The following is a 24,861-nucleotide window of genomic DNA, read 5'->3' as shown; positions in this document are numbered from 1 at the left end:
TAATGGATTATGTAAGTAAGTCCCTTCAGCTGCTCCCTTGTTTTGTACTCGGGGTCACCACAGCAAATCCAAGGTGGATCTGCATGTTGAATTGGCACAAATTTTACGCCCTTCCTGACGCAACTCCATATTACATGGAGAAATGTGGTAGGGGTGGGATTCGAACCGGGAACCTTCCATACTGAAACCAAGTGCATTAACCACTTGGCCACCACCCCTACCAGGTCTAATGGATTATGTACGTGTTATAAATAAAGTTATTGTTCTCCCCTCACCAGACAATGCAGAATCCTCATTTTAAAAAAAAAGAATCTGAAGTTATGAACTTGCATCAGGTTTGCTCCATTTCTGTTCTTTTTTTTTTTTTTTTACTTTTTCTTTAACAAAGGCTATTTTCATTTTCACTGCTACTGTTCATATTGCAATTTAACATAACAATTTTTAAATATTTTATTTTTAAAATATTGTGTAAAATATTGGACTCTTTGATTTCATTCAGAACCACAGGCTAAACTTCCTTGATTTCATTCCTTATTGATATTTTCAAAAATGGAAAGGAAAGCAGGGTTTGTCTGACTTTCTTCTCTCTCTCTCTCTCTCTCTCTCTCTCTCTCTCTCTCTCTCTCTCTCTCTCTCTCTCTCTCATTTGAAATAATCTGTTCCGTGACTTAAAAAACGTGATCTGATCTTAACTGTGGGTTTTTTGGGTTTTTTTTTGGATCAGTAACACCTTTTGTTTCCAGAATAAAAATAGATGCATTCTATAAAGTTTAGTGTCATATTTTCAGCTAAGGCCCGCCTTATTTCTTTTTTAAAGCCAGATCATAAACAATTGTTTTGTAAGAAGCCAACTGATTTCCCCTTCAGCGTCTGTTCTCTGGGTAACAGTGCATATTCATAGCAGCAGTGTGGATGTGGTGGGAAGGCACTACAGAGACACCACTTACAGGCTGGAAACCCACATCCTCAGTCACGCCGCTGATGATGACGCCTTCAGCGTGACGAAGCCTGAGTACTGTTCCACTAAGCAAAGTCACAGAGACACCACTGCATCTGTACCTCACTTAACCCGTTCGATGAAGTGAGAGAATTTTGAATTTAAAAAAAGGTAAGATTTTTAATTCATTAAGATTTTGTTATGAGAAAAAAATATATAAATTAAGAAGTACAAATCATTAATTATCTAATTATTGGTGAGTGATGATTTGATTTTACTGTTTGTTGTTTTTGAATAATGACTCCTCTATTCAGTATTTCCAGGAAATCTCAGATGATGTCATTTTAAATTACATTATTAAATTGTAGCTAAATTGTAGAGTAATATTTATCTTTGATTTCAGTTGCTGTGTTTTCAGTCTAACCAGCGCCATTCCCATGGCTCCTAAACTCGTGCTCTTACTGTTGCTGTGGGTCCTCAGATTGTTGATTCATGAAGGTAGGCCACCAAGTCTCATTAATATCACATTGTCTCTGAGAAAATGTTCTTCTATAATTACACAAGCTTACATTTTTATTTGTTACAATGATGTTGACAGTAAATTTTGTTGAATAAAGTATACCATTTGATCCCACATAGTATAAATAACTCATATTAGAGTTAAACAACTTGAGGTAACACTATGATATATCTAAGATAACATAGTTGAGTTCAATTGGCTCTCTTTGGAGTGGGAGTTTATTTTACTCAGTAAAATTTACTGTGTGTCTTTCTGCTTGCCTCGACTAAGATTCCCATGACGTAGATGTGCCTAAAATTCAAAGCAATGATTTAAAGGGCAGACATATGATGCTAAAATGAGCAAAAATTGCTTTCATTTCTGCTGTAGTCGCCTCTTTATGCAATGTCACCTGCATGCCAGACTACAACGGCTCACTGAACTGTTCCTGTTCGGGCTCAGTGTTGACGCATCCTGTCCTACTGGAAGTCAACTGCAGGTAACGTCCTCCCTGATTTATGATAACACAGCAATTTCATTTGTGTAGCACAAAATAGCAACATGTGCAAGTGCAGATTTACACTTTTTGCACATCACAGTCTGTCCCTGCACCCCGTGAAAGTGAACAATCATGAGATGTCAGTGCAAGATGACTGTATTTACTGGGGGGCAATTTCTCATGAAAAGGGTACAAAATTGTCCTTTCCTGAAGAGTGACCATGGGAGCAAAGAAAAAAAAGCTGCAGAATGAAATATGTAATGTCCAGCAGTCCACACCACCAAAGAGTTCCTGACTGGTACAGTCATGCACAGATGGTGTGCGATAATGAGTCGCAGAATAAAATACGCACTGTCTAGCAGTGCACACTATTAAAGAGGTCCTGGCTGGCACCATCTCACACAGATGACTTGTGATCAGCAGCCGCAGCATGAAATATGTAATGTCCAGCAATCCATACCATCAAAGAGGGCCTAGCTGGTGGTGTCATGCATGGATGATGTGTGATCATCAGCCTCAGGATGAAACATGTAATGTCCTTAGGTCCATACCATCAAAGAGCTCTTTGCTGACACCTTGACACATGGATGGCAAGTGAGCTACAGCTATAGGATGAAATATGTGATGTCCAATGATCCATGCCGTTAAAGAAGGCCTGGCTGGCGATGTCATGCATGGATGGTGCATGATTGGCAGCTGCAGGATGAAATATGTAATGTCCTGCAGTCTACACTATGAAAGAGCTTGTCCTCCTGTGGACAGATGTCCTCCTTAGTTCTTGGGAATGGCCAGTATTTGTCCACTGCTGTGCTGAAGCCCATCTCTGTGTGTGCAGGCTGATTATGCATGCATGCTGTTCATAGCCACCAGCATGACACTTTTTTTCTGATTGTGGTCTTGATTTAGATGAACAAATAAGACAATCCCAGCTACTGTGAACAGGTGTGTCCAGCCCGCTGATCATTCGTATACATGATTCAGCAGTTGATCCACAACTGCTGGACTCCCTTGGTGCCTTCCAGAAGTGCAAACTCTCTCCAATCATCTCCGGTATTTTGGGGGCTCCCAGGGTGACTCCCACAGGGAATATCAGATCCTCACTATTGTCTCCAATCGCTCACAATGCAGTTTTATCCATCGTCAGCCCCTCACAAAGTTCTCTCACGATTCTCACCACGTTATGAGTCATGGAGACTACAATCAGAGGGCTTTTCAATGCCCACAATGGCTCTGTGAGTATTTGGCAAGGACTTTTGCTGTTTCCCTACTTCATACTGTTCAAATTTCTGGCGACATACAAGCAACACCCTAAGTCTGTTTTATGCTCGCCTGCCGCTGTTTTCAGGAGCCTTAATAATCTGCTGTTTTTCTCAAGTGAGGAAAAGCATGTTGTACATTTGTTATACAAATACAAAGATATTTGGCATTTTAAAAAGCTGCAGACAGTTGCTTTTGTCTTGCAGTTTGGAACCTTTAAGGATGCAGTCATACCCATGAATTGCATTGGACTGATGACCAGTGTTTGTTTTGTGTTTTACAGTGATGGAGATGAAGAAGAGTTTCATGACAGCTGTGAAGTCAAACCTCCTCAATCCTGGTGCATGATATATCCAGCAGCCTTTAGAACATACTGTACTGCAAGAATTAGTCAAAACACTGATCAAGTAATAACAAATGCAAGTGAATCATCCCCCCAGCCGCTGCATGATGTGGGTAAGTTAACTGGTCTCAACCCACTGATCTGATCTTTTGCTGACAGCAGTTCTGTGGTAAATGTAAGAACAAAGGTCAGTTCTGCAACATATGAGTAAACATGGTCATAGTGGGACTTCACAGCAGCTGTGCAAACATCTGTTCACATACACGATAAATTTAATTTACTCTGCCAGGACTACATTTAGTCCCACTCCAAATACACTTAAATTCTACTGCAAAATCAAATTTTTCAATTCTAATTTTTACTTTGATTGTCTTTATATAATTTTGTTGGAGTGGGATAAAATGCAGTCCTAACACAGTAACTCTGAAAAACTGACAGTATAATGTTGAATAGCCAACAGGGGTGGTGCTTTTTTCCAGTGCAGAAGGTTACCAGTTAAAACCCACTCCTGCACATTCACCAATACAGAGTTGTGTCAGGAAGGGCATCTGGTGTGGCAAATACTATGGGAGCTACAACCACAACCTTTGCACCCCCCCCCCCCCCCCCCACCCCCGAACCAGGACTAAACCAAACCAACTGTTTTAGGTTCCTTAGATGAACCCAAAACACAGGATGTTCCCAAAAATAAAAACTGGCCTCAAGCCAGTTATCCAAGATGGCCCCCAAAACAGTTTTTTTTTTTTTTTCACTAAAACACCCTTACACAACATATAAACAACTTGAATATCACAGAGATTTAATGGGAAGACCATTGCAGGTCACAGCAAACTCATTTGTGCCTAAACTAAATTCATTCATGGGTTTAAGATTCAAAATGGCCACCAATAGACCCATATCATTAATATATGGATAATATCAATAGACTTAATAATGACAGAAGTCACTGGTGTTTTAGTTTTAGTTTATATACTGGTTTGGTTTAGTCCGGGGGGTGCAAAGATAGTGGTCGTAGCTCCCCTAGTAAAATCAATATTCATCCACCTCAGATCTGCTGTGGTGACACCGAGTGAACTCAAGGGAGAAGCTCAAGGCACTTACTAATAATACAATAACATGCTTTTGGAGGGCGGCCCAAAACGACATTCGCACGAGTTAGACGAGGGCGAATATCTGTCATTTTGGATGACAGCATGGACGGAGGGACTCAGAAAATGCATACCGCACGACAACTGCATGTTATTTTTTGCTTTATTATCAGTTACTGAGATACACAACACGTGGAATCACATTAACAATATTTAATGTAATTTCAAAATGCACAACAACCAGCAAATGCGTACATAAAAAGTTGGCTCACTTTAAATTGTCGTGTTGGCTAGAGCACGCTGCTCTCCAAATTTGCCAGTGCATCCTCATCAAGCCGGCTGTTTGGCTACTGTTCATTGTCAGACTATCCATGAGAAAATCATCTGTAATATCCATATTGGGACCAACACACACTTACCGCCTTTTCATCTTTTCCTCTGCGGACAGTTCTTGGGCTGCGCGCGCTATGACGTCATCAGTTTATGCACAGCGGGCGGGCATCCCAATACCCGCCCGCTACTGCGGGCAGGTATAGCCAAGTAGCGTAAATGTAAATCTATGCTACCAGCCCAGCAACGCCTCAGTATGTGATAATAATGTTAAATAGTACACTACCAGTCAAATGTTTGGACACACGGGATGTTTGACTGGTAGTGCATGTAATTATGGTGTTACATGATGCTGTTGTGGTTAAAACCTCCTTTCGTGACATGAGCGTAGACGGTGCCACACACAGTTCTGTGCATAACACTTTATGTACTGTAGAGCTTTACGCAAGATGAACTCCTAAAATGATTGAACATGGGATCCTTTGCTCCTTTCAACCCCAACATGAATTTTAGTGTTTTAATTTGTTACACTGATGTGGTTCTCTACTTGTCTTGGCTTAGTTTACCTTGAGGGAATTGTCCCTAAAATTCTAAATAGTCATTTTCAAAGGCAGACATTCTAAAATTAACAAATGCATCATTGTTAATCTTTGTACTTTCCTTTCTGTTGCAGGTTCATCTTTATGCAATGTTACCTGCACCACAGACTACAGCAGCTTACTGAATTGTTCCTGTTCGGGTTCAGTGCTGACGCATCCTGTCCGACTGGAAGTCAACTGCAGGTAAAAGTTGTCCTGATAATGCAAATCAATTTCACTTTTATCATGCAAAATTACAAAATGCATCAGAGGGACTTTACATTTTGTACACTGTCCATCCTTGAGCTTCTTCAGGGGATTACAACATAGACAGACAAGCATATGAATTATTAAGAGAAATTCCATCAATAATAGAAATACAACATACTAAAATGTAATTTTAAAGACAAGTCTGAAAGTTAAAAGGCACAGAGAGAAGAATGGTGAGGGAGATGCACTGGAAAAAGTTGTAAAATGGAGCAAAACTTTTTCTAACGTCATTAATGTTCATTAAATGTGTTCAGCATTTTTTTTTTTTTAAAGATTTAAGTCATAAAAAGAATTTAGCACCACTATAGTTTTATTTAGTAGCCTTTAAATTGGGGATTAATAATACAACATTGCCAATATGATCAAAATTTACATTTTATGGAAAAATAAATAAAAAATAGTTCACCTGAAGAGAAAAAGTTCAAATGAACAGATGGCTTTAAACTACATTCAGTAGCAACCCATCCACTCTATGATAGCGACCATGGAGACGTCATAGATCATGTGGGGGCTTCCCTCAACCTGTGTGAGGGACACTGGGAAGCACACAGTGACAGCCAGTCATAGTAAAAATGCACGGTAACGTCAACTGGCTGCTCACTCGATCAGAAATAATCCAATATGGATTATTATGCTGTTTATGAAACCCAGTAACACCTCTGAAGTGATTTACAAGATATTTTACAGATGTTAGCATGCACTCTCCATGTACACACATCACCACGCGATGTGAAAGGTAATTTCAAAACCTCATGCATGCACACACGCACATCCTCCTGCAGACAGCGTTAAACGGAAAATAAATATGGAATTCCCCTCTCCCCCAGGTATATATGTTCTCTTCATTAAAATGAGGTGTAATTTTGCAACATTTCAGAAAATAAACCACCATTATAACGCTTGGATTTCAGTAGAAACTAAATTTTGTCAGTTTTGTGAAATTTGAAAGGCTGTAGAGCTTTAAGCAATACCCAGTAATGCACAACATGTAATGAGTATGAACATGTAACAAGTTAAAGAGAGCACCGGTGTTGTAAATCTAATTTAAAAAAAAAACAAAAAAAAACAAGGCAAGTTAACATTAAAGTTGAGTGTTGGAAGCAGTAAAAATGGGGACAAATGAAAATTTGAGTAACTTTGACAAAGGCTGATTTATGATGGCTGGACTACTGGGCCAAAGCATCTCCAAAACTGCAGGTCCAGTGATAGGGTCATGAGCAGCCAAAGCTCACTGATGCATGTGGGGAGCGAAGGCATGCCCAGTCCAACAGAAAGCTCCGCTGCCAACATCTTGGTGCCAGATACCACAGCACACCATCAGAAGTCCATGCCTCAGTGGGTTAGGGCTGTTTTGGTGGCAAAAGGGTGCCCAACACAATATTAGGCAGGTGGTCACAATGTTATGGCTGATGGGTGTATTAGTATTTGGAATACAGTAGTGTATGGAGAAACTTGGTTTCAGCACCACTGAGAATTTTTCTTTTTAAATGGCAGTTGATTTAACTGCTTGTTGACATCTGGTGCCAAGATGTTGAAATCTTGCAAGCTACAGTCAACTTTGTTGCACTTTCCACAGAAGATCATCTCTCTGTTTTTCATTTGCAACTAAATTCATACAAAATCCTTTCTGCAGGGTTGTGTGGATGTATAATTGTGTTGTTTAAATTGTATAAAGTAACTGTTGTTAAACAATCAAAAAGTAACAGTTTATTCCTCTGATTTGATACATTTCTGTGCAGAAATGGCCTGTTTCTCTTACTGACGACCACACCTGCTCCTAATCCATCATCAAACCAAATTCCGCTGCCAGTAGTTGGCAGACACATCTATTTGACATTACACTGATTCAAAAACGTAACCCGTGGATGCAATAATGCAAAGTCTTGTTTATGTTTGATCATCACTGGATTAAGGAGTGAAATGTCCATCTTGTTCTGAAGTGATGCAAAACACATTGCACATTTCATTATTCACTTGTAATTATTCAGTTATTTAAAATGCATACAGATGCTTTTGTGTCAGAAATTGGAACTCTGAGGATGCAATCGTACCAGCAAATTGCATCAGACTCATGGCCAGCATTTTGCTTTGTGGTTTGCAGTGATGGAGATGAAGAAGAGCTTCATGACAGCTGTGAAGTCAAACCACCTCAGTCCTGGTGCACAATGTATCCCGAAACACTTTATGTTATAGCAGCCATTGGAACAAACTGTACTGCAAGAGTTAGTCATCAGGCTGGTCAAGTAATAAGGAATGTGTTTGAGTCGTCCCCCTGGGCAGTGAGTGATGTGGGTAAGTTACAATGGCAATAACTCGCAGTAACTCAAAGTTAAGAACAAACAGCAGAGGTTTGAAAAATATGAGTAGAGATGGAATTATATTAGTCATGGTGGCACTTAATGCTTCATAGTACACAGTGGATGTGCAAACGTCTGTTTGCAAAATGTCGAATAGCAAACTGTTAAATTACAGCATGCAATTTCATCGTTACACGATGTTATTGTGGTCTGAACATCTTCTGTACCACATGCGTATACTGCAGAAGGTGCTACATACTGTGCAAAAGCTTGAGGCACAGTAGAGCTTTGGGCAAGACAATGAACTGCAAAACTGTTCAAATATGTGACATACAGCTCTTTGCAAACCTTCTATGTTTTAGTGTTTCACCCCACATGAATATGTAATAAAGATGTTGATGAAAAAAAAAACATCTAAAACTGAAATATTTAAGCACTGGCATTTCATCAAAAATTATTTGGTAGAGTTAAATTTGTTTCTTTAAAGAAACAATGGTCAAGTTACAAACCTCATTTGAAAATTAAAAAAGAAAAACTTTTTTTGTGCATGTGCTATCTTGTACACGACAACACAAAGACAGTTCCTGATAATCATTCAGTAATAAATTATAGGAGAAACCTGATTAAAAACATGTGAAACATGAGCATACATTTCTCTTGTGTGTGTGTGTGTGTGTGTGTGTGTGTGTGTGTGTGTGTGTGTGTGTGTGTGTGTGTGTGTGTGTGTGTGTGTGTGTGTGTGTGTGTGTGTGTGTACTGTATACCGTAGTATTTAAAAAATATGGTAAATACCAGAAAGTAAAGAAAACACTAATATGTTGCACTGAAAAAAATGTGGAATAAAAATTTTATTAAAAAAAAAATGGGGGGAGGGCTTTTGAAATTGTTTTTGTAATGTGGTAACTTCCCCCAAAATACCCAAACCCTCTTGTGGTCCTTACCATCTGCTCCACCCTCCAGATTAACACAAAAGCTACAAATATTTTCCAACTGCAACTTCTGATGCAAGAACATTCTCAGTCTCATAATGATGCCTCTTTTTTGTTTACTTTCACAGTGAAACCTCTGCCTCCTTTTGATGTACATGTGACAAACACAACTGGATTTTACAACATTACCTGGGATGCAAACGACCAGGAATACTGTCAAAGATACCGGGTGCGAATAAGGGAAAGCAAGCACTTGACCAAGGTAGCATCTGTGAAGGAAAAAAAAACACATAAAATGATTGTTGCATTTCTTTGCCAAAATGTTCTCGTGCAAAACATTTTTTCCTTTCTGACAGGATCCAGTTTATTCCCTTTTTGTGGAACAAAAATATGTAGTGATAGACACCAAGCATCTGCAGCCACAGATCAGATATACGGTGGATGTTCAGGCCAAAGTGTGTGCTGATGCCATTTACAAAGGCCCCTGGAGTGAGTGGAGCTCCTCGTCAGAATGGGAGTCCACAGGACCGTCCGTGCAGACCAAAGGTAGAGAGAGCAAACTATTCAGCACAAAATGCAGTGTTCATCGGAAACTTTGTGTCCGAGCTGGGCCAGCTACAAATGTTACTTTGTCACTGTGTTGATCAAATAGTTCACTTCAAAACTTGTATTATTATGGTTGCCTTATAGGTATTGATTCACGGTGGTGGTACATCTCTCTAACCATCGTTTTGGCCATTGGTCTCCTGATTCTGGGTTATTCAAAAAAGCCGTGAGTAGACATTGTTTTATCCATGATTATTCTTACTCAGAAGGAACAAACAAAAACTGCACTCTGTATATTCTGCATATTAAGTGATGAACCTATTATGACCAAACATTCATCAAGAATTTGTATAAAATATGAAATGATTTTTGAGATTTACCCTCTGTTATTATATTATAGAGCCAGACACTGAGCAAACAACAAGGATTTTATTAGAAATTCAGCCACTTTTATAATTAGTTTGTTAGGGTGCATTGGTAGTACAGCATTCTACCTCATGAGCTACAGTACTTACATATTAATATAAATTTTTACCTTTGAAAAATACCTTTTGATTAACAGTGAACATATCCATGTTTCCAAACTTTACAGATCATATGTAGTTGAGATGCAGTTGTTGTCACTTATGCATCTGTCAGTCTCATGCTGATCCTTAATCTATAGGTTTTATAGCACAAATTCTAACATGAGACAGAAAATAGCCATAAAACATCTCAATAAAAATAAAAATTTCTTTTTGTGAAACATAATGTACATCTACCTTCATCGTTTTGAAAAGCTAATATACATATATATATATATATATATATATATATATATACACGAGGGTAGGCTGAAAAGTACTAAGGCTCACTATGATACAGTTAATGCATTAACTAATTAATATATATATATATATATACACACACACACAGTCAAAATGTAGTAACAATTAAAGGTTAGCAGTACTTTGTTTTCCAGTAAGTGATTCAGAATATTCTCACTGCTTCAATGCACACTTTCCTGGCATCACCTCCCACATATATAGAAACCGCTGCTGTTCTTTTCATGCAGCGACACATTGCACTCAATTGGCTCACACACATAGGAAGTCATGCAATGCGTCAGTGTCAGAGAAGTGAGATTATGAAGCTCAGACATGGAGATGAGAACACAAACTTTTAGTTGGACGGCTTCTGTATTTCACTTCATATTTGCTAGACAGCTGACTGGTAGCGTATACAGTGCATCCAGAAAGTATTCATAGTGCTTCATGTTTTTCACATTTTGTTATGTTACAGCCTTATTCCAAAATGGATGAAAATAATATTTTTCCTCAACATTCTACACACAATACCCCATAATGACAATGTGAAAAACATTTTATATATAATATTATATATATATTTGCAAATTTATTAAAAATAAAAATACTAAGAAATCACATGTACATAAGTATTCACAGCATATGCCATGAAGCTCAAAATTGAGCTCAGCTGCATCCTGTTTGGGAAGGGTACAGAAACATTTCTGCTGCTTTGAAGGCCCCAATGAGCATCATCCATAAGTGGAAGACGTTCGGTTTGGATTCACCAGGACTCTTCCTAGAATTGGCCGGCTGTCGGAGTGATCAGGGACAAGGGCCTTAGTCAGAGAGGTAACCAAGAACTCGATGGTCACTGTCAGAACTCCGGCATTCTTCTGTGGAGAGAGGACAACTTTCCAGCAGGACAGCCATCTCTGTAGCAATCCACCAATCAGACCTGTATGGTAGAATGGCCAGACAGAAGCCACTCCTTAGTAAATGGCACATGGCAGCCCACCTGGAGGCAACAAAATTATCTGGTCTGATGAAACAAAGATTGAACTCTTTGGGGTGAATGCCAGGTGTCATGTTTGGAGGAAACCAGGCACCATCCCTACAGTGAAGCATGGTGGTGGCAGCATCATGCTGTGGGGATGTTTTTTAGCAGCAGGAACTGGGAGACTAGTCAGGATTGAGGGAAAGATGAATGCAGCAATGTACAGAGACATCCTGGATGAAAATCTGTTCCAGAGCGCTCTTGACCTTAGACTGGGACGGCGGTTCATCTTTAGGGACAATGACCCTAAAGGCACCTTGACACTTGGACAAATTTGATCCCTGCACTGTCCCACTGGATGCTACGCTATGTAAAATAAGTGTCTCGTACCTGATGACGCATATGCTATCAGAACTTGGCTGGTGAAACCATTCTCTCATCGCTCCCAGAATCACAGAGAAATTATCTACAGCTGCAGGTTTTCTCATGCGCACCATGCAGTGGAGAATGCATTTGGAATCTTTTCTCAAAGGTAATTATTTATTATATATGTATGTTGTAATGGATTGGTAAAACAGTTGCATTTTCATTCCTTCTTACACTTTATACTATAGATAATGTATCTGTAAAGTTATGTTCATGACAGATGTAACATCTCATTATAATCGTTCATATGCCCTGCGCACAATAACACGCAGTGACACGCAGTGTTGTCGAATAAATTGCACAATGTTTACAACTAGTTCCTGTAAGTGGCACGAAATTCAATGTGTGCCAGATATTTTCAACATTTCAAAATTTTCTTTGCGCCATGGCACGCAGCCACACACAGTTTACGATGGTTTTACTCACTGGCACACCAGATTGGGTGCCAGTAGATCAAGTTTGTGCAAGTGTCAAGGTGCCTTAAGATAAAAATAATAAAAAAGAATAAAAACCGTATACCAGACCTATACAGGCCATTGGCCAGCATCTCAAAAAACTTTTACAAATACAAAAGTTAGTTTCTGGGACAAAAACATATTTGAGGATCACAGAGACACAGAGTGGTGAGACGGCTCATCTTTCAGCAAGACAATGACCCTAAGCACACAGCCAAGATATCAAAAGAGTGGCTTCAGGACAACTCTGTGAATGTCCTTGAGCGGCCCAGCCAGAGCCCAGACCTGAATCGGAACATCTCTGGAGAGATCTGAAAATGGCTGTGCACCGACGCTCCCCATCCAGCCTGATGGAGCTTGAGAAGTGCAGCAAAGAGGAATGGACAAAACTGCCCAAAGATAGGTGCACCAAGCTTGTGGCATCATATTCAAGAAGACTTGAGGCTGTAATTGTTGCCAAAGGTGCATAAACAAAGTACTGAACAAAAGCTGTGAACACTTATGCACATGTGATTTCTTAGTTTTTATTTTTAATAAATTTGCAAATATATATATAACTTTTTCATCTTTTCATTATGGGGTGTTGTGAGTAGAATTTTGAAGTAGAAAATTAATTTGCTCTATTTTGGAATAAGGCTGTAACATAACAAAATGTGGAAAAACTGCAGTGCTGTGAATACTTTCCAGATGCACCGTACATACTTGGACTGTAAATTTAGGTGTGCCAAAGCTCATATTAAACTACTAGGATGTACATAACAAATTCTGTGGGCCCTATCTTCTGCCGACAGAAAGCAGCACATAATGCAGTACAAGCGTCGTTGCTCGTTTCCAACTGAAAAGTTGTTGAGTTGTCATTTTCACACCTGTACATTCATAAAATACCATTTGCATCTGTGCATCCAGATGGTCTTAAAATGAGATGCAGGGTTGATGAGTAACTGTGAGAAAACAGAAAGCATTTATGCTGTAGACCACCAAAAACTTCTTCTCAAGACAAGCAAGGAATTTTCCTGTTATCAGTGTGGTGCAGTATAAAGATATACATTCCATGTGTACAAGTACTCTTTCTTTTTTCACCATGAGTGCTCCATGTGAAAATGACAACTGTGCCAGGTGGAAACTAGCATTAATACTTTCACTGCGCTGTGTGCTGCTTTATTCCAAGTGTAAGATAGGGCTGGTGGGACGCACCCACTGAACCAATGTATGCTGTGTGTGACACACCAGCATGTTGTTTGAGAACCAGTGAGACAGACTCATTGTTATCTGTCAACAATTAATCCATTTGGTAGTCACTTTGAGGTTGACCTTTGACTCGTATGACCTTTGACTATGCAGTAGTGATTCAATCTACAATGAAACACTGCAACTCATTGCTTTGTTTTACTACAATTTATTCCTGAATTAATTAAAGTGAAGTAATGTTATTCATGATGGGGGTGGGGGCACCACTATCTTACCCCCCACCCCCAAAATACAGGCAATTTTATATGTGGAAAAATACACAATGAAAGCAAAATGAAAACAACCATTAAATGAAAGGAAAATAAACACTCACACAAAAAACCCTCACCTTCGAGCAGGCTTCACCTCAGGGAGCTTTGGTGTCCACTATCCACAATGCACCCCGACAGGTTGATGTTAATCTGTTTGCTCTCCAGAAATTCTTTCGCTCTGTCAATACTACAGCACTGTGTGCCTGGCACAGTCTAGTTTAAAGGACAAGTGCTACTCTGACTGGTTGATATTGTGCTCAATCTACAGCTTGCCCAGACAGTTATTCCAACCACTTTAATCCCAGCCTCTGGCTTTGTGCCGGTATTCACCAGCACTTAAATGGCAGTGTGTTCTTGTGCATGCACCAAATCGACTTTCACCTTCTGTACAACTCATTTTTGCCCCCACCATCAAGATAATAGGCACTAAAATGTCTAATATTTATCAGAATTTTATAATCCAGTGCATTGATCTCCTGAATTAATTTTAAACTTTTCTTATTGCAGTATGTATACAGGTAAACACATTAATCTGACACAAAACACTTCATGTATTCATGTATCACTTCAAAACACTTCACTTCAAAACACTGACGTTATTGTACTTGGCCCCACAAATCTTAGAAACATGGTGTTTAACCAGATCCTTACTCTGGATGGTATTACCCTGACCTCTAGTAATACTGTGAGAAATCTTGGAGTCATTTTTGATCAGGATATGTCATTCAATGTGCATATTAAGCAAATATGTAGGACTGCTTTTTTGCATTTGCGCAATATCTCTAAAATTAGAAAGGTCTTGTCTCAGAGTGATGCTGAAAAACTAATTCATGCATTTATTTCCTCTAGGCTGGACTATTGTAATTCATTATTATCAGGTTGTCCTAAAAGTTCCCTGAAAAGCATTCAGTTAATTCAAAATGCTGCAGCTAGAGTACTGACGGGGACTAGAAGGAGAGAGCATATCTCACCAATATTGGCTTCTCTTCATTGGCTTCCTGTTAATTCTAGAATAGAATTTAAAATTCTTTTTCTTACTTATAAGGTTTTGAATAATCAGGTCCCATCTTATCTTAGGGACCTCATAGTACCATATAACCCCAATAGAGCACTTCGCTCTCAGACTGCAGGCTTACTTGTAGTTCCTAGGGTTTGTAAGAGTAGAATGGGAGGCAGAGCCTTCAGCTTTCAGGCTCCTCTCCTGTGGAACCAGCTCCCAATTCGGATCAGGGAGACAGACACCCTCTCTACTTTTAAGATTAGGCTTAAAACTTTCCTTTTTGCTAAAGCTTATAGTTAGGGCTGGATCAGGTGAACCTGAACCATCCTTTAGTTATGCTGCTATAGACTTAGACTGCTGGGGGGTTCCCATGATGCACTGAGTGTTTCTTTCTCTTTTTGCTCTGTATGCACCACTCTGCATTTAATCATTAGTGATTGATCTCTGCTCCCCTCCACAGCATGTCTTTTTCCTGGTTCTCTCCCTCAGCCCCAACCAGTCCCAGCAGAAGACTGCCCCTCCCTGAGCCTGGTTCTGCTGGAGGTTTCTTCCTGTTAAAAGGGAGTTTTTCCTTCCCACTGTCGCCAAGTGCTTGCTCACAGGGGGTCGTTTTGACCGTTGGGGTTTTTCCGTAATTACTGTATGGCTTTGCCTTACAATATAAAGCACCTTGGGGCAACTGTTTGTTGTGATTTGGTGCTATATAAATAAAATTGATTTGATTTGATTTGATTTCATGTCTTTAACATGCACATGAAATCCAGGACAAAGCCTTCACTCAGTCTTTGTGGGTAACCAAGTTGGGAATGAGAGGCATGAGTGTGGAGGGCTGGGGAGGAAAATAATGCATCCAGCTGTATGGAAGCTAATCATTGCATTAATATACAAACAACCCAATGCCAACCTTTGACCAAAAACTTTTAATCAGTGCATTCATTTCCCTGAAACGTTTGACTTTGAAAGCCCTCTTTCTGAATTTCTGTGGTTTGACTTTCCCTTTATGAATTTTTAATAGTTTCAAGTTGTGTGAATTCAAAGTACAGTGCACAGGCTGCTTTGCACCACCTTCAAACTTTTCAAAAATAAGAAATAGGAAATAATATGCACCAACAAAAAACTTTTAGGAGTAGCAGGCAGCAGAACACACACTCAGAATAGTTTGTGACACACAAAAAAAAATAAAAAAATAAAAAACTGCTGCCTTTTATTTCAAAGACAAATCTGCAGGTACATTAAACTGACCACGTTATCACAAATGTTTGTTCATGGAGCCTCATGATAGTTTCAGTGAAGCAGTTAACACAAAGAAACGTCAGGACTACAGCTAGCCATGTGGACGTTAGCCGCTAGCCAAGTTCTACAAACTTTGATTCACAGAACACAAATGCTGAAATATTCAGTACAACATACACCATGCTGTCAACGCTACTGTTAAGCAAGACTTATGCTAGTGCTGTTTCAGTCACCCAGTGTCCAGCCTCACTGCTAGGAACGCAATGTCGCTCGCATTAATATGACTTCAACCCATGCGAGTGGCCCACACTTTTGCCTAATTTCATTTGTTTTTCAGGTTTTTGTTGAAAAAGTTCCACCATATAACATACATCCCCAGACCACATGATTTTTTCAAGACCCTCGACCAAAGCTACAGAGGGAACTTCAAGGTAAGAAAAATCCTCAGCTCTATGGGGCCAGTGTACTTTCTACACTTGGCCAGCAGATGTTGCTGAAGAAGTCACTTTCAGCATCTGTTGGCTGTTTGGTGGGTTTTTCCCTCTGACTTCATGTCTGTGGGGCTGGTGGAAGTGAATGAGTCAGTGTGTAGGGGCTTCAAGACGTGCTTCATTTACATTTACGTAACAACCCCAGTGGAAAATACCACTGAAAAGTCAAATTCACAGCTTTGATGTGTTATTGTGGCAGGTTAAAAACTTAGTTGGAGCACAGAGTGTTGATGGGGCTTACAGATGTACCATATAACCTTGTCTGTTATTTTGTTGTAATTTTCTTGTGCTTGAATCGCTCCAAAAATGTATGGATAAAGAAATATTAAAATTCTAAATTATGGTTGAAAATAGCCTGCTTGTCATTTCCATGACACTTTTGTCCAATATAGCGCAATCTTATGTTGGACTGTATTTTTGTAACTTGTGGGTTTAATTTTTTCACTCAGAACAAAATCATTTAATTGGTGGTGTATTTAAATATAAAGCAAACGCCATCACAGGTTAACAGGCTAACTTACTCTCAGAACACAATTTTCAATTTCAATTTATTTTCATTTATATACCACCAAATCATAACAAAGTTGCCTTAAGGTGCTTCACACAAGTTAGGTCTAACCTTACTAACCCGCAGAGCAAGCACACAGGTGACAGTGGTAAGGAAAAACTCCCTCTGATGATTTGAGGAAGAAACCTCAAGCAGAGCAGACTAAAAAGGGTGACCCTCTGCTTGGGCCATGCTACCGACACACTAGACAATACAGGAAATTATACAGGAAATTTTGGGAGATTTTGGGAGTCCATGCTGGTGTCTAGGACGGGAGGCCTACAGAGGGAAACACCCACTCCCGAGCTGCACCTTAGAGAGAAAAAAACAGAATCAGGTGACAGAAAGACAACAAATCCAGTATAATTTATCAGCATTTAGCAACAAGAAAAACAGAAGACATACTAAGGTGACCGCCGGCCACTAGCGGCCACTAGCCCTAAGCTTCACTAAAAGACCCAGAATTTAGATAAAGTTGAGGCCGCGGCACGCTCCATTTCCTAATAAAATGAATTAAAAGGGTTAAAAGCATAATAACATACTATACCAGTATGCTAGCCATATGAAAGGGAAAATAAGTGTTTCTTAAATCTGGACTTGAAAGTCTCTACAGAATCTGACTTTTATTGATGCAGGGAGATCATTCCATAAAGCAGACGCACGATAAGAGAAAGATCTGTCACCACTGAACAGTACTGTCATTAGAAGGGTCTCATTCAGCTTCTGATCTGTAATTGACTTGAAGTGATTCAGTTGTGAGTGATGCTGCAGGGAGGGCTAAGAAGCTAAGGTAAATGGCTAATTGCATAATCAGTTTTAAAACATTTTATAACATTTAGCTTGGTAAACATGTATGTTTACTTCCGTAGGATCCTCTCCAAGCTACCAGACACTTCTAAAGACATTTTTGTCTCTTCATTGGTGACAACAAGCAGATTATTATGAGTGTTTTCAGCTTGCCCCGTGCCATTACATTATGTAGCCGGTTAGCCTGTTACAGTGTCTATGTTCTAAATCAATGCTGCACCAGTTAAATTCATATTTTTCCAAATTGAAAAGATGAACTCCACAACTTCTAAAAAAATAGAGCCCAGGTTAAAAATTACTTAACTTCTTTAACAGGTACCTCTACTATTTCAAATTTAGATCATCTATAACTGCTGAAAAGACATTTTTGAATGGACCATTTTAACTGATCCTTATTATTTGAGACCTACAGTATACAGTTAAAAACTGCAAATGTTAAAGGCGCTGATATATAGGGTGGAGCTGATGTGTGATTAAAGGGGTTTTTATTCTTTTCAGTGTACCAAAACAACCTGATAAGACTTCTTGGTTTGTGGGTCTAATTCAGTGGAATGTTACCCCGAGTCAAAGATTATCTGATGAGTGTTACTATCTGTGGCCTAAAGTCACATAAGAGATGATGAAACCTTTGCAGTCGTTAGCCCATGAATGATCTTTATATTTCTACAGAATTATTATAACACTACTGCAGTTACAATAGTATTTATTTAAAAACACAGTGGAAGATGTTGCATCCTATGCAAAGAGAGACTAAAATTATTTAAAGAATATATTTCTGCAAAATCAACTTTTAATCACTTGTTATAGTTAAATGTGATGACTATATATATTCAAGTTTATACAGTGATGATTAAAAAGGTTTATAAATCCAAACCTGAAAGAACTGTCTCATGTTCTGGAAGAATATGTAAATTTGCCCTGAACAATATTTTCAGGCATGATGCTGTTATTTGATTTTACACTCAGCAATAAGGAACAAGAATTTTTGGAGGGATTAATAATGACCAGATTATAAAGTTTATTCACACTTACGTCTGAAACTGCAGCTGTAATAAGTCTACGGTGCACTTACAGGGATCATTCAGCAGAGTGTGCTCACCGCAAACATGAGTCAATGCATGTAGGTTCACGGAAACTCCATGATATAGATACACAAACAAGATAATGATATCTGAGAAGTCAACCCCTCCCCAATTCACTGTAATTCTTTATCTTTATTTTAAATCTGCTACATCTGTCATAAAGAGCACGTTTATATTAATAACCTTAATGATTCATGCATCCCAGCTATTCTGCACGCAGTCCAGTCCATTAAGTATTTCGCCAGCGGCACACTTTATGTCACACAACCACAATGGAGTTGAAATAATAAAGATGTGCTTCTAGTGTAGACGTTTAGCTTTAATTCAGGATGTCAACTTTACTTTCATTTTTACACAGCCCCTCCTGTTTTCAGAGCCCATAAGTAACTGGACAAACAGAAAGACACCTGTCGGACATCTGAAGGAGTGACAGGCTTTTGTACCTTTGACTGGATAAACTGTGCATAGTTCAGATTTCATCTATTGCACCACCAATTACAAAATGAAAACTTTTCAAAATTGCAGCCTTTCTTGTACTAATGCACTGCAAACTGAACTGTTACAAATAATGTTGCAACTGCAGAAGTATTCAAAATCCCTTGTGTGTGACACATGATTTCTTCTTTCCGATTTTGTGTTTGTATATATATATATATATATATATATATATATATATATATATATATATATATACACACTCTTGAACAAAAAAAGGAGCATGAAAAAAGCATATCAGCAGGGTAGCTGTGACACAGAACAGGGAGAGATTCAAATTTCTTCCACTGTCTGTTTCTGTGCATGTCAAATTTGAGATGTGTGGCACAGACTAAAGTGTGCTTCTAAAAACCATTGCTGACCTGACTCTGTTGTGTTAGTCTTGTGGTGACGGCTACTATCGCTTGCTGAGGAGATGAAAGATTGTTTTCTAAGCACATTTAAGCTGATTGAGCTGTGCTGACAGCGTCGTGTCAGGATGTGGTAGCATTTTCAGTAGGATATCGATTCATGCTTATCTGTCTTGGTAACACTGTTCTGCACAGTTTAGAGCTAATATTATAAGCCCTTCTAAATTCACAGCGACCGTCATACCTAAGACCCTTTAGATTAAATAAAATTAAGTTTTTAAATATTCTATTTGGAATGGGACCAAATGTAGTGTCTTACCCCTTCCAACACCTTTTATTATAAACTCTTTGGCCGAGGAAATAAAAAAAGGGCTATTTCCTTTTTGTCAATAATAGCGTCCAAAAATACAAAGAATGTTTGCTTTCCTAAAACAACGCAGTGACCATTAAACTGCTTAAACCTTGTGCAGTGGTCACAATTTAACCCAAACTAGCACATTGCCTATGGGGATCTATGGGCTCTAGATTGAGTAGTGTTTATAAAATAGGTAGCTGACATTTTTCAAGGGTGGTTATAAATTAAGCAAACTTTCTATCATGAGTTAGAATGGTGTGTGAGTCCAGAATGTTTTTAGAACCTTAGACCTCAACAGCTTTTAGAGGAAGAACTCAGCCCTTTTATTTCCTGTTGATTACATCATTTTTTAATGTTAATTTACTGTCTTAATGTATTAATGTGTTAAGGTTCTTGTCATCATATACACACTAATATTATTCGTATTATTATTACTATTAATTATTACTATTATTATTATTATCATCATCAATATTGTTATTATTATTTTATTTTATTATTACTTCTATTTTGTCATTTAATTTTTAAATGGACCAGAATGGAAATAAGTGTTTTCACTTTCTTGTGTCATCCATGTATTTTTAACATATTTACAATTATATTATGTACTTACATTAAACTTACTAAATAAAATCACGCACACACACGTTTAATATATAGATGATTTACCGCCCCCTGCTGGAATGGTATGTGAGGCTGGAATGTAATTATCAACGTCCATTGTTCAGTGTTGTTTGCTAATATCCATGCTTTCTCCGAAAATATTAGTCCTATTAATGGCAAAGGACAGCTCTCCACAGTTTGTCCATGCTCGAAGTTATACACACGCCGCAACCATGCATGCACACACACACACACACACACACACACACACATTTTGTCTTTTCTGCATTCTGCTGCAATCAGGTGCTTTTATTTTTACACACCCACAGACAGACTGTGGTGGAAAACATCAAATGCACTACACTTCTCATAACAACATGATACCTAACTAAACTGACTAAATCAATTGAACTACAAAAACACAATAAATCATTAACACTAACAATACTGTTAAACTAACATGAACCGCAATAACAACATTTAAAATACCAAAGCCCGGAACTCCCATGGTGCATTGCAGCACAACATCCATTGTTCACTGTTGTTAGCTAATATTGCTTTCTCCAAAAATATTATTGCTATCAACTCTCCATTTTCAGAGCTTTCATCCTTGACCCAAAATACATAAGCATACCAAATGGCAAATGTCAGCTCATCCCAGTTTGTCAGTGATCAAAGCCATACACACGCACACATGCACGCATGCACACAGAGGCCACTTGGCTATTATAATATAGATGAAAGTTAAATTAAATTGTCCAGTACCTGATGGTTATCCATTTATGTAGTGTTAAGACGTTTGATTTGCTGTGTTTTAGGACAGGGTGAGCCTTGTGCCCAGCGAGTATGACGTCCTCATGACCATCACTCCTATTGCTGTGCGGCCTGAGAAGCAGCAAGATGTTCTTCAGTGGAGTGGAGACACACAAAGCTGCAGCAAAAGTGAGGAGATGGAACCATGCGGCTGTTTCCTCTGTAACCTGCAGCCTCACTGCCATTCACTCCTGCACCACCCGGAGGGTGACAGCTTGCACAGCAACGGGCACTCCACCGGCCACATCTCTATCCACACTGTGACCCTGTCAGGAGAAGAGCTTGAGGAGGAAGCCACCTCACACAGCTCTATGAACACCCTGAGGAGGTCCATAGGGGAAGAGAGCTTCAGCTCTTATGCAGGAGACAACAGGCAGGAAGCTGGCTATGATTTAGGAGAACCTCAAATGTTCCAGTTCCACAGACAAAGTGGGATTTTGCAAGAGGATGAAATATCCAATGACTTATCAGCAGAAAATGTCATCCTTCATCCAGAGGTGCAGTTTAATGAACCAGAGCGGGTGTCACTTGACTCCTTTGTGTCAAACGAGCAATCAGAAGATGGATACCCTCGTGTGGACTTGGACACCATTGACAGTGGGTTTGGGGAGTGCGGCAGCCCCGTGCCCTCAGACTCACACATGGCAGAGCAGACAGACTCGCACTTACTCCATGAGCACAAAAATATTCATTCTAACTATGTCAAGCAGTGGATGATATGCAGCACTCTTCAAGTAGACTCCAGCAACTTGGAGAACCAAGTCCACACGACACAGTGAGTCTCATCAAATGAGACCCACTAGTGATTCCCATATCGGACACTAATTGAAACATTAGTGCACTGTAAAAACAAACAAATAAAAAAACTTGAGTTTGCTAGTATTACTGGGGAAAAAAAAAAATCACTTGATCATGTAAACTTAACGAGGTTCTTTGCTCCAGCAAACTGTATTGAGGTGGGGGAGGTGATGGTCTAGTGGTTAAGGCATTGGCCTTGAGACCAGAAGCCTGACTGGAAATCACTAAGTGCCCTTGAGCAAGGTCTTTAATCTCCTATTGCTCTTGGTGTGTAGTGAGTGCCTTGTATGGCAGCACCCTCACATCGGCGTGAATGTGAGGCATTATTTGTAAAGTGCTTTGAGTGTGTGATGCAGATGGAAAAGCGCTATATAAATGCAGTCCATTTACCAATTATTTATTGAGTTTTGAGTAAAAAGTTGTGTTGATGACATTACTGTTGACCAAAAAAAGAAAAAAACTCCATGTGGGGCACGGCCAGCTACATTGCTACACCTGGGTTACAACAGGGTTTCAAAAAGGAATTTGTAGGGGTTTCATCCGATGTATTTATTTTGGCTGTCTGTGTGTAGTTTAAAATGTACACTCTATTTGGACCAAGTTTGTTGAATAAATTACTCTTTTTTTTAATTTTGATTAACTTTAGTTATAATTGTTCTGGGGCTACATGTTCTGTATTTGGACCTTGGACACTTTTGTGATTTGATGCCTTTATGCAGGTACAGTAAATCCAGAAAGTATTCACAGCACTCTTCACTTTTCCCACATTTTGTTACAGCCATATTCCATAATGGAGAAAATGTATTTCTTTACCTCCAAAATTCTACTCACAACACCCCATAATGACAACCTGAAAAAAGTTTTTTTGAATTTTCTGCAAAAATCACGTTTATAAGTATTCACATCCTTTGCACAACACTTTGTTGATGCACCTCAGGGTGTAACATAACAAAATGTGGAAAAAGTGAAGCACTGAGAATAATTTCCAGATGCACTGTATCCCCTTCTGCTGGTGTAGTTTTTATACAATGTGCATGTTGTGCTGTTGTGCTTGGTATATTTGAAAATAAACTCCTTTTCCAGTGTGACCCAGCTGTGTTGCTCTGAGCACACTTCATTTCATTGAATACTAAAAGTTAAGAGGAGTAGATCCTAACAAAAATGCTTTGGAACACCAAGAGCTCAGAGTGTGTTTTTCCACGTCAAGCCTCAGTTGTGCTAGGAAAAGCATCTCGTGTAAAATTGACTTAGACTTAGACTTAGACAACTTTATTCATCCCACCAGGGGCAATTAATTTCAGCAGCCTGCATACCGGCACATAACAAAAAAAAAAAAAAAAACATACTACATCCCCATAAAATGTGCAACATACTACATCCCCATACCCATACATCCACACCTTACAAGGAATTTAAAAGACGGATAGCAGAAGGAATAAAAGATTTTAACAACCGATTCGTCCTGCAGACAGGTGAAACATAACGACGGCCCGAAGGCAACAAAGAAAATTCACCTGCCAGCACATGTCCGGGAGAAGACAAAATACAATTTGCCTTCCTCACCATTTGCTGTTCACAAAAACTAGCTAGGTCTCTGGTTTCCACTCCAATGATCTTTGAACATGTCTTTGTGATACTATGCAAGCTACTTTTATCTTTCAGTGCCAGGCTAGGAAACCAGCAGATGAAAGAAAAACATAAAAGACTTTCAATAAAGGACTGATAAAAACGACCCATAATAACAGAACTGACAGAGAAGGACTTCAGTTTGCGAAGGAGGTACACTCTCTGTTGCCCTCGCTTCACAATGTCTGCCGTATTTACGTCGAATCTCAACTTCTCATCAAAAAAAGTGCCCAGATATTTATATGCAGGAACTTTTTCTACAGCTTTCCCATGAATAATGCTGTCTATAGCAAACCCTTTGTTACGTCTAAAATCAATTATAAGCTCCTTCGTTTTAGATACATTTAACTCCAAGTGATTTGTATCGCACCATGAAACAAAATCAGCAAGGGCCTCCCCATGTCCTGACTCCTCTCCCTGAAGAAGGGACAGCAGAGCAGTATCATCAGAGAACTTAACTAAATAGCTGCGTTGCCTGACACTTCTACATTCATCTGTATATAAGATGAAAAGCAAGGGGGAAAGAACACAGCCCTGTGGTGAGCCTGTGGACAAAACTAAGGAGTCTGAAACGCGTCCATTTACCAAAACTCTCTGTCTCCTATTCGTTAAAAAGTCCGCCAACCATTCAACCATCTGGTGAGGCAATTTAAAATCACACCTTAACCTCTTAATTAAAAGGCAAGGCTGCATCAAGTTAAAAGCAGAAGAGAAATCAACAAATAAAAGCCGAGCATGAGCTCGAGGCTTTTCCAAATGTCTGTAAAGACAGTTGAGAATAAAAAGCTTAGCATCTTCTACTCCTTTACCCGCCTGATATGCAAATTGAAGTGGATCAATATTCCCTTTCATATTTGACATTATCATATTCTTCATAATTTTCTCAAAGACCTTCATACACAGTGATGTAAGTGCCACAGGTCTAA

General features: G+C 39.1%; 1 protein-coding gene across 1 annotated transcript; it reads left to right on the top strand.

The window, feature by feature from the left end:
* The first annotated feature begins 761 nt into the window (after window positions 1–761).
* il21r.1 (interleukin 21 receptor, tandem duplicate 1) lies at window positions 762–22,510 on the top strand. Its single transcript, XM_034174238.1, has 11 exons — window positions 762–1,108; window positions 1,341–1,435; window positions 1,827–1,935; window positions 3,476–3,648; window positions 5,627–5,735; window positions 7,903–8,093; window positions 9,156–9,289; window positions 9,384–9,573; window positions 9,718–9,799; window positions 16,306–16,399; window positions 21,517–22,510. Exons 2-11 carry the CDS (start codon window positions 1,375–1,377, stop codon window positions 22,288–22,290), a joined length of 1,917 nt encoding a protein of 638 aa, XP_034030129.1. The 5' UTR covers window positions 762–1,108; window positions 1,341–1,374; the 3' UTR covers window positions 22,291–22,510.
* Window positions 22,511–24,861: the final 2,351 nt, after the last annotated feature.

This window comes from Thalassophryne amazonica, chromosome 7, assembly GCF_902500255.1.
Source record: "Thalassophryne amazonica chromosome 7, fThaAma1.1, whole genome shotgun sequence".
In the NCBI taxonomy this organism is placed as follows: Eukaryota; Metazoa; Chordata; class Actinopteri; order Batrachoidiformes; family Batrachoididae; genus Thalassophryne; species Thalassophryne amazonica.
The sequence above is the reverse complement of the archived record's forward strand: the minus strand, read 5'-3'. Positions and strand labels throughout refer to the sequence as shown.

Excerpts from the sequence above, each read along its gene's own strand:
- il21r.1 (XM_034174238.1), top strand. The coding sequence starts at position 1,375 with ATGGCTCCTAAACTCGTGCTCTTACTGTTGCTGTGGGTCCTCAGATTG. Across the intron at positions 1,936-3,475 it reads CTACTGGAAGTCAACTGCAG|TGATGGAGATGAAGAAGAGT; the intron begins GTAACGTCCTCC and ends TGTGTTTTACAG. Across the intron at positions 5,736-7,902 it reads CGACTGGAAGTCAACTGCAG|TGATGGAGATGAAGAAGAGC; the intron begins GTAAAAGTTGTC and ends TGTGGTTTGCAG.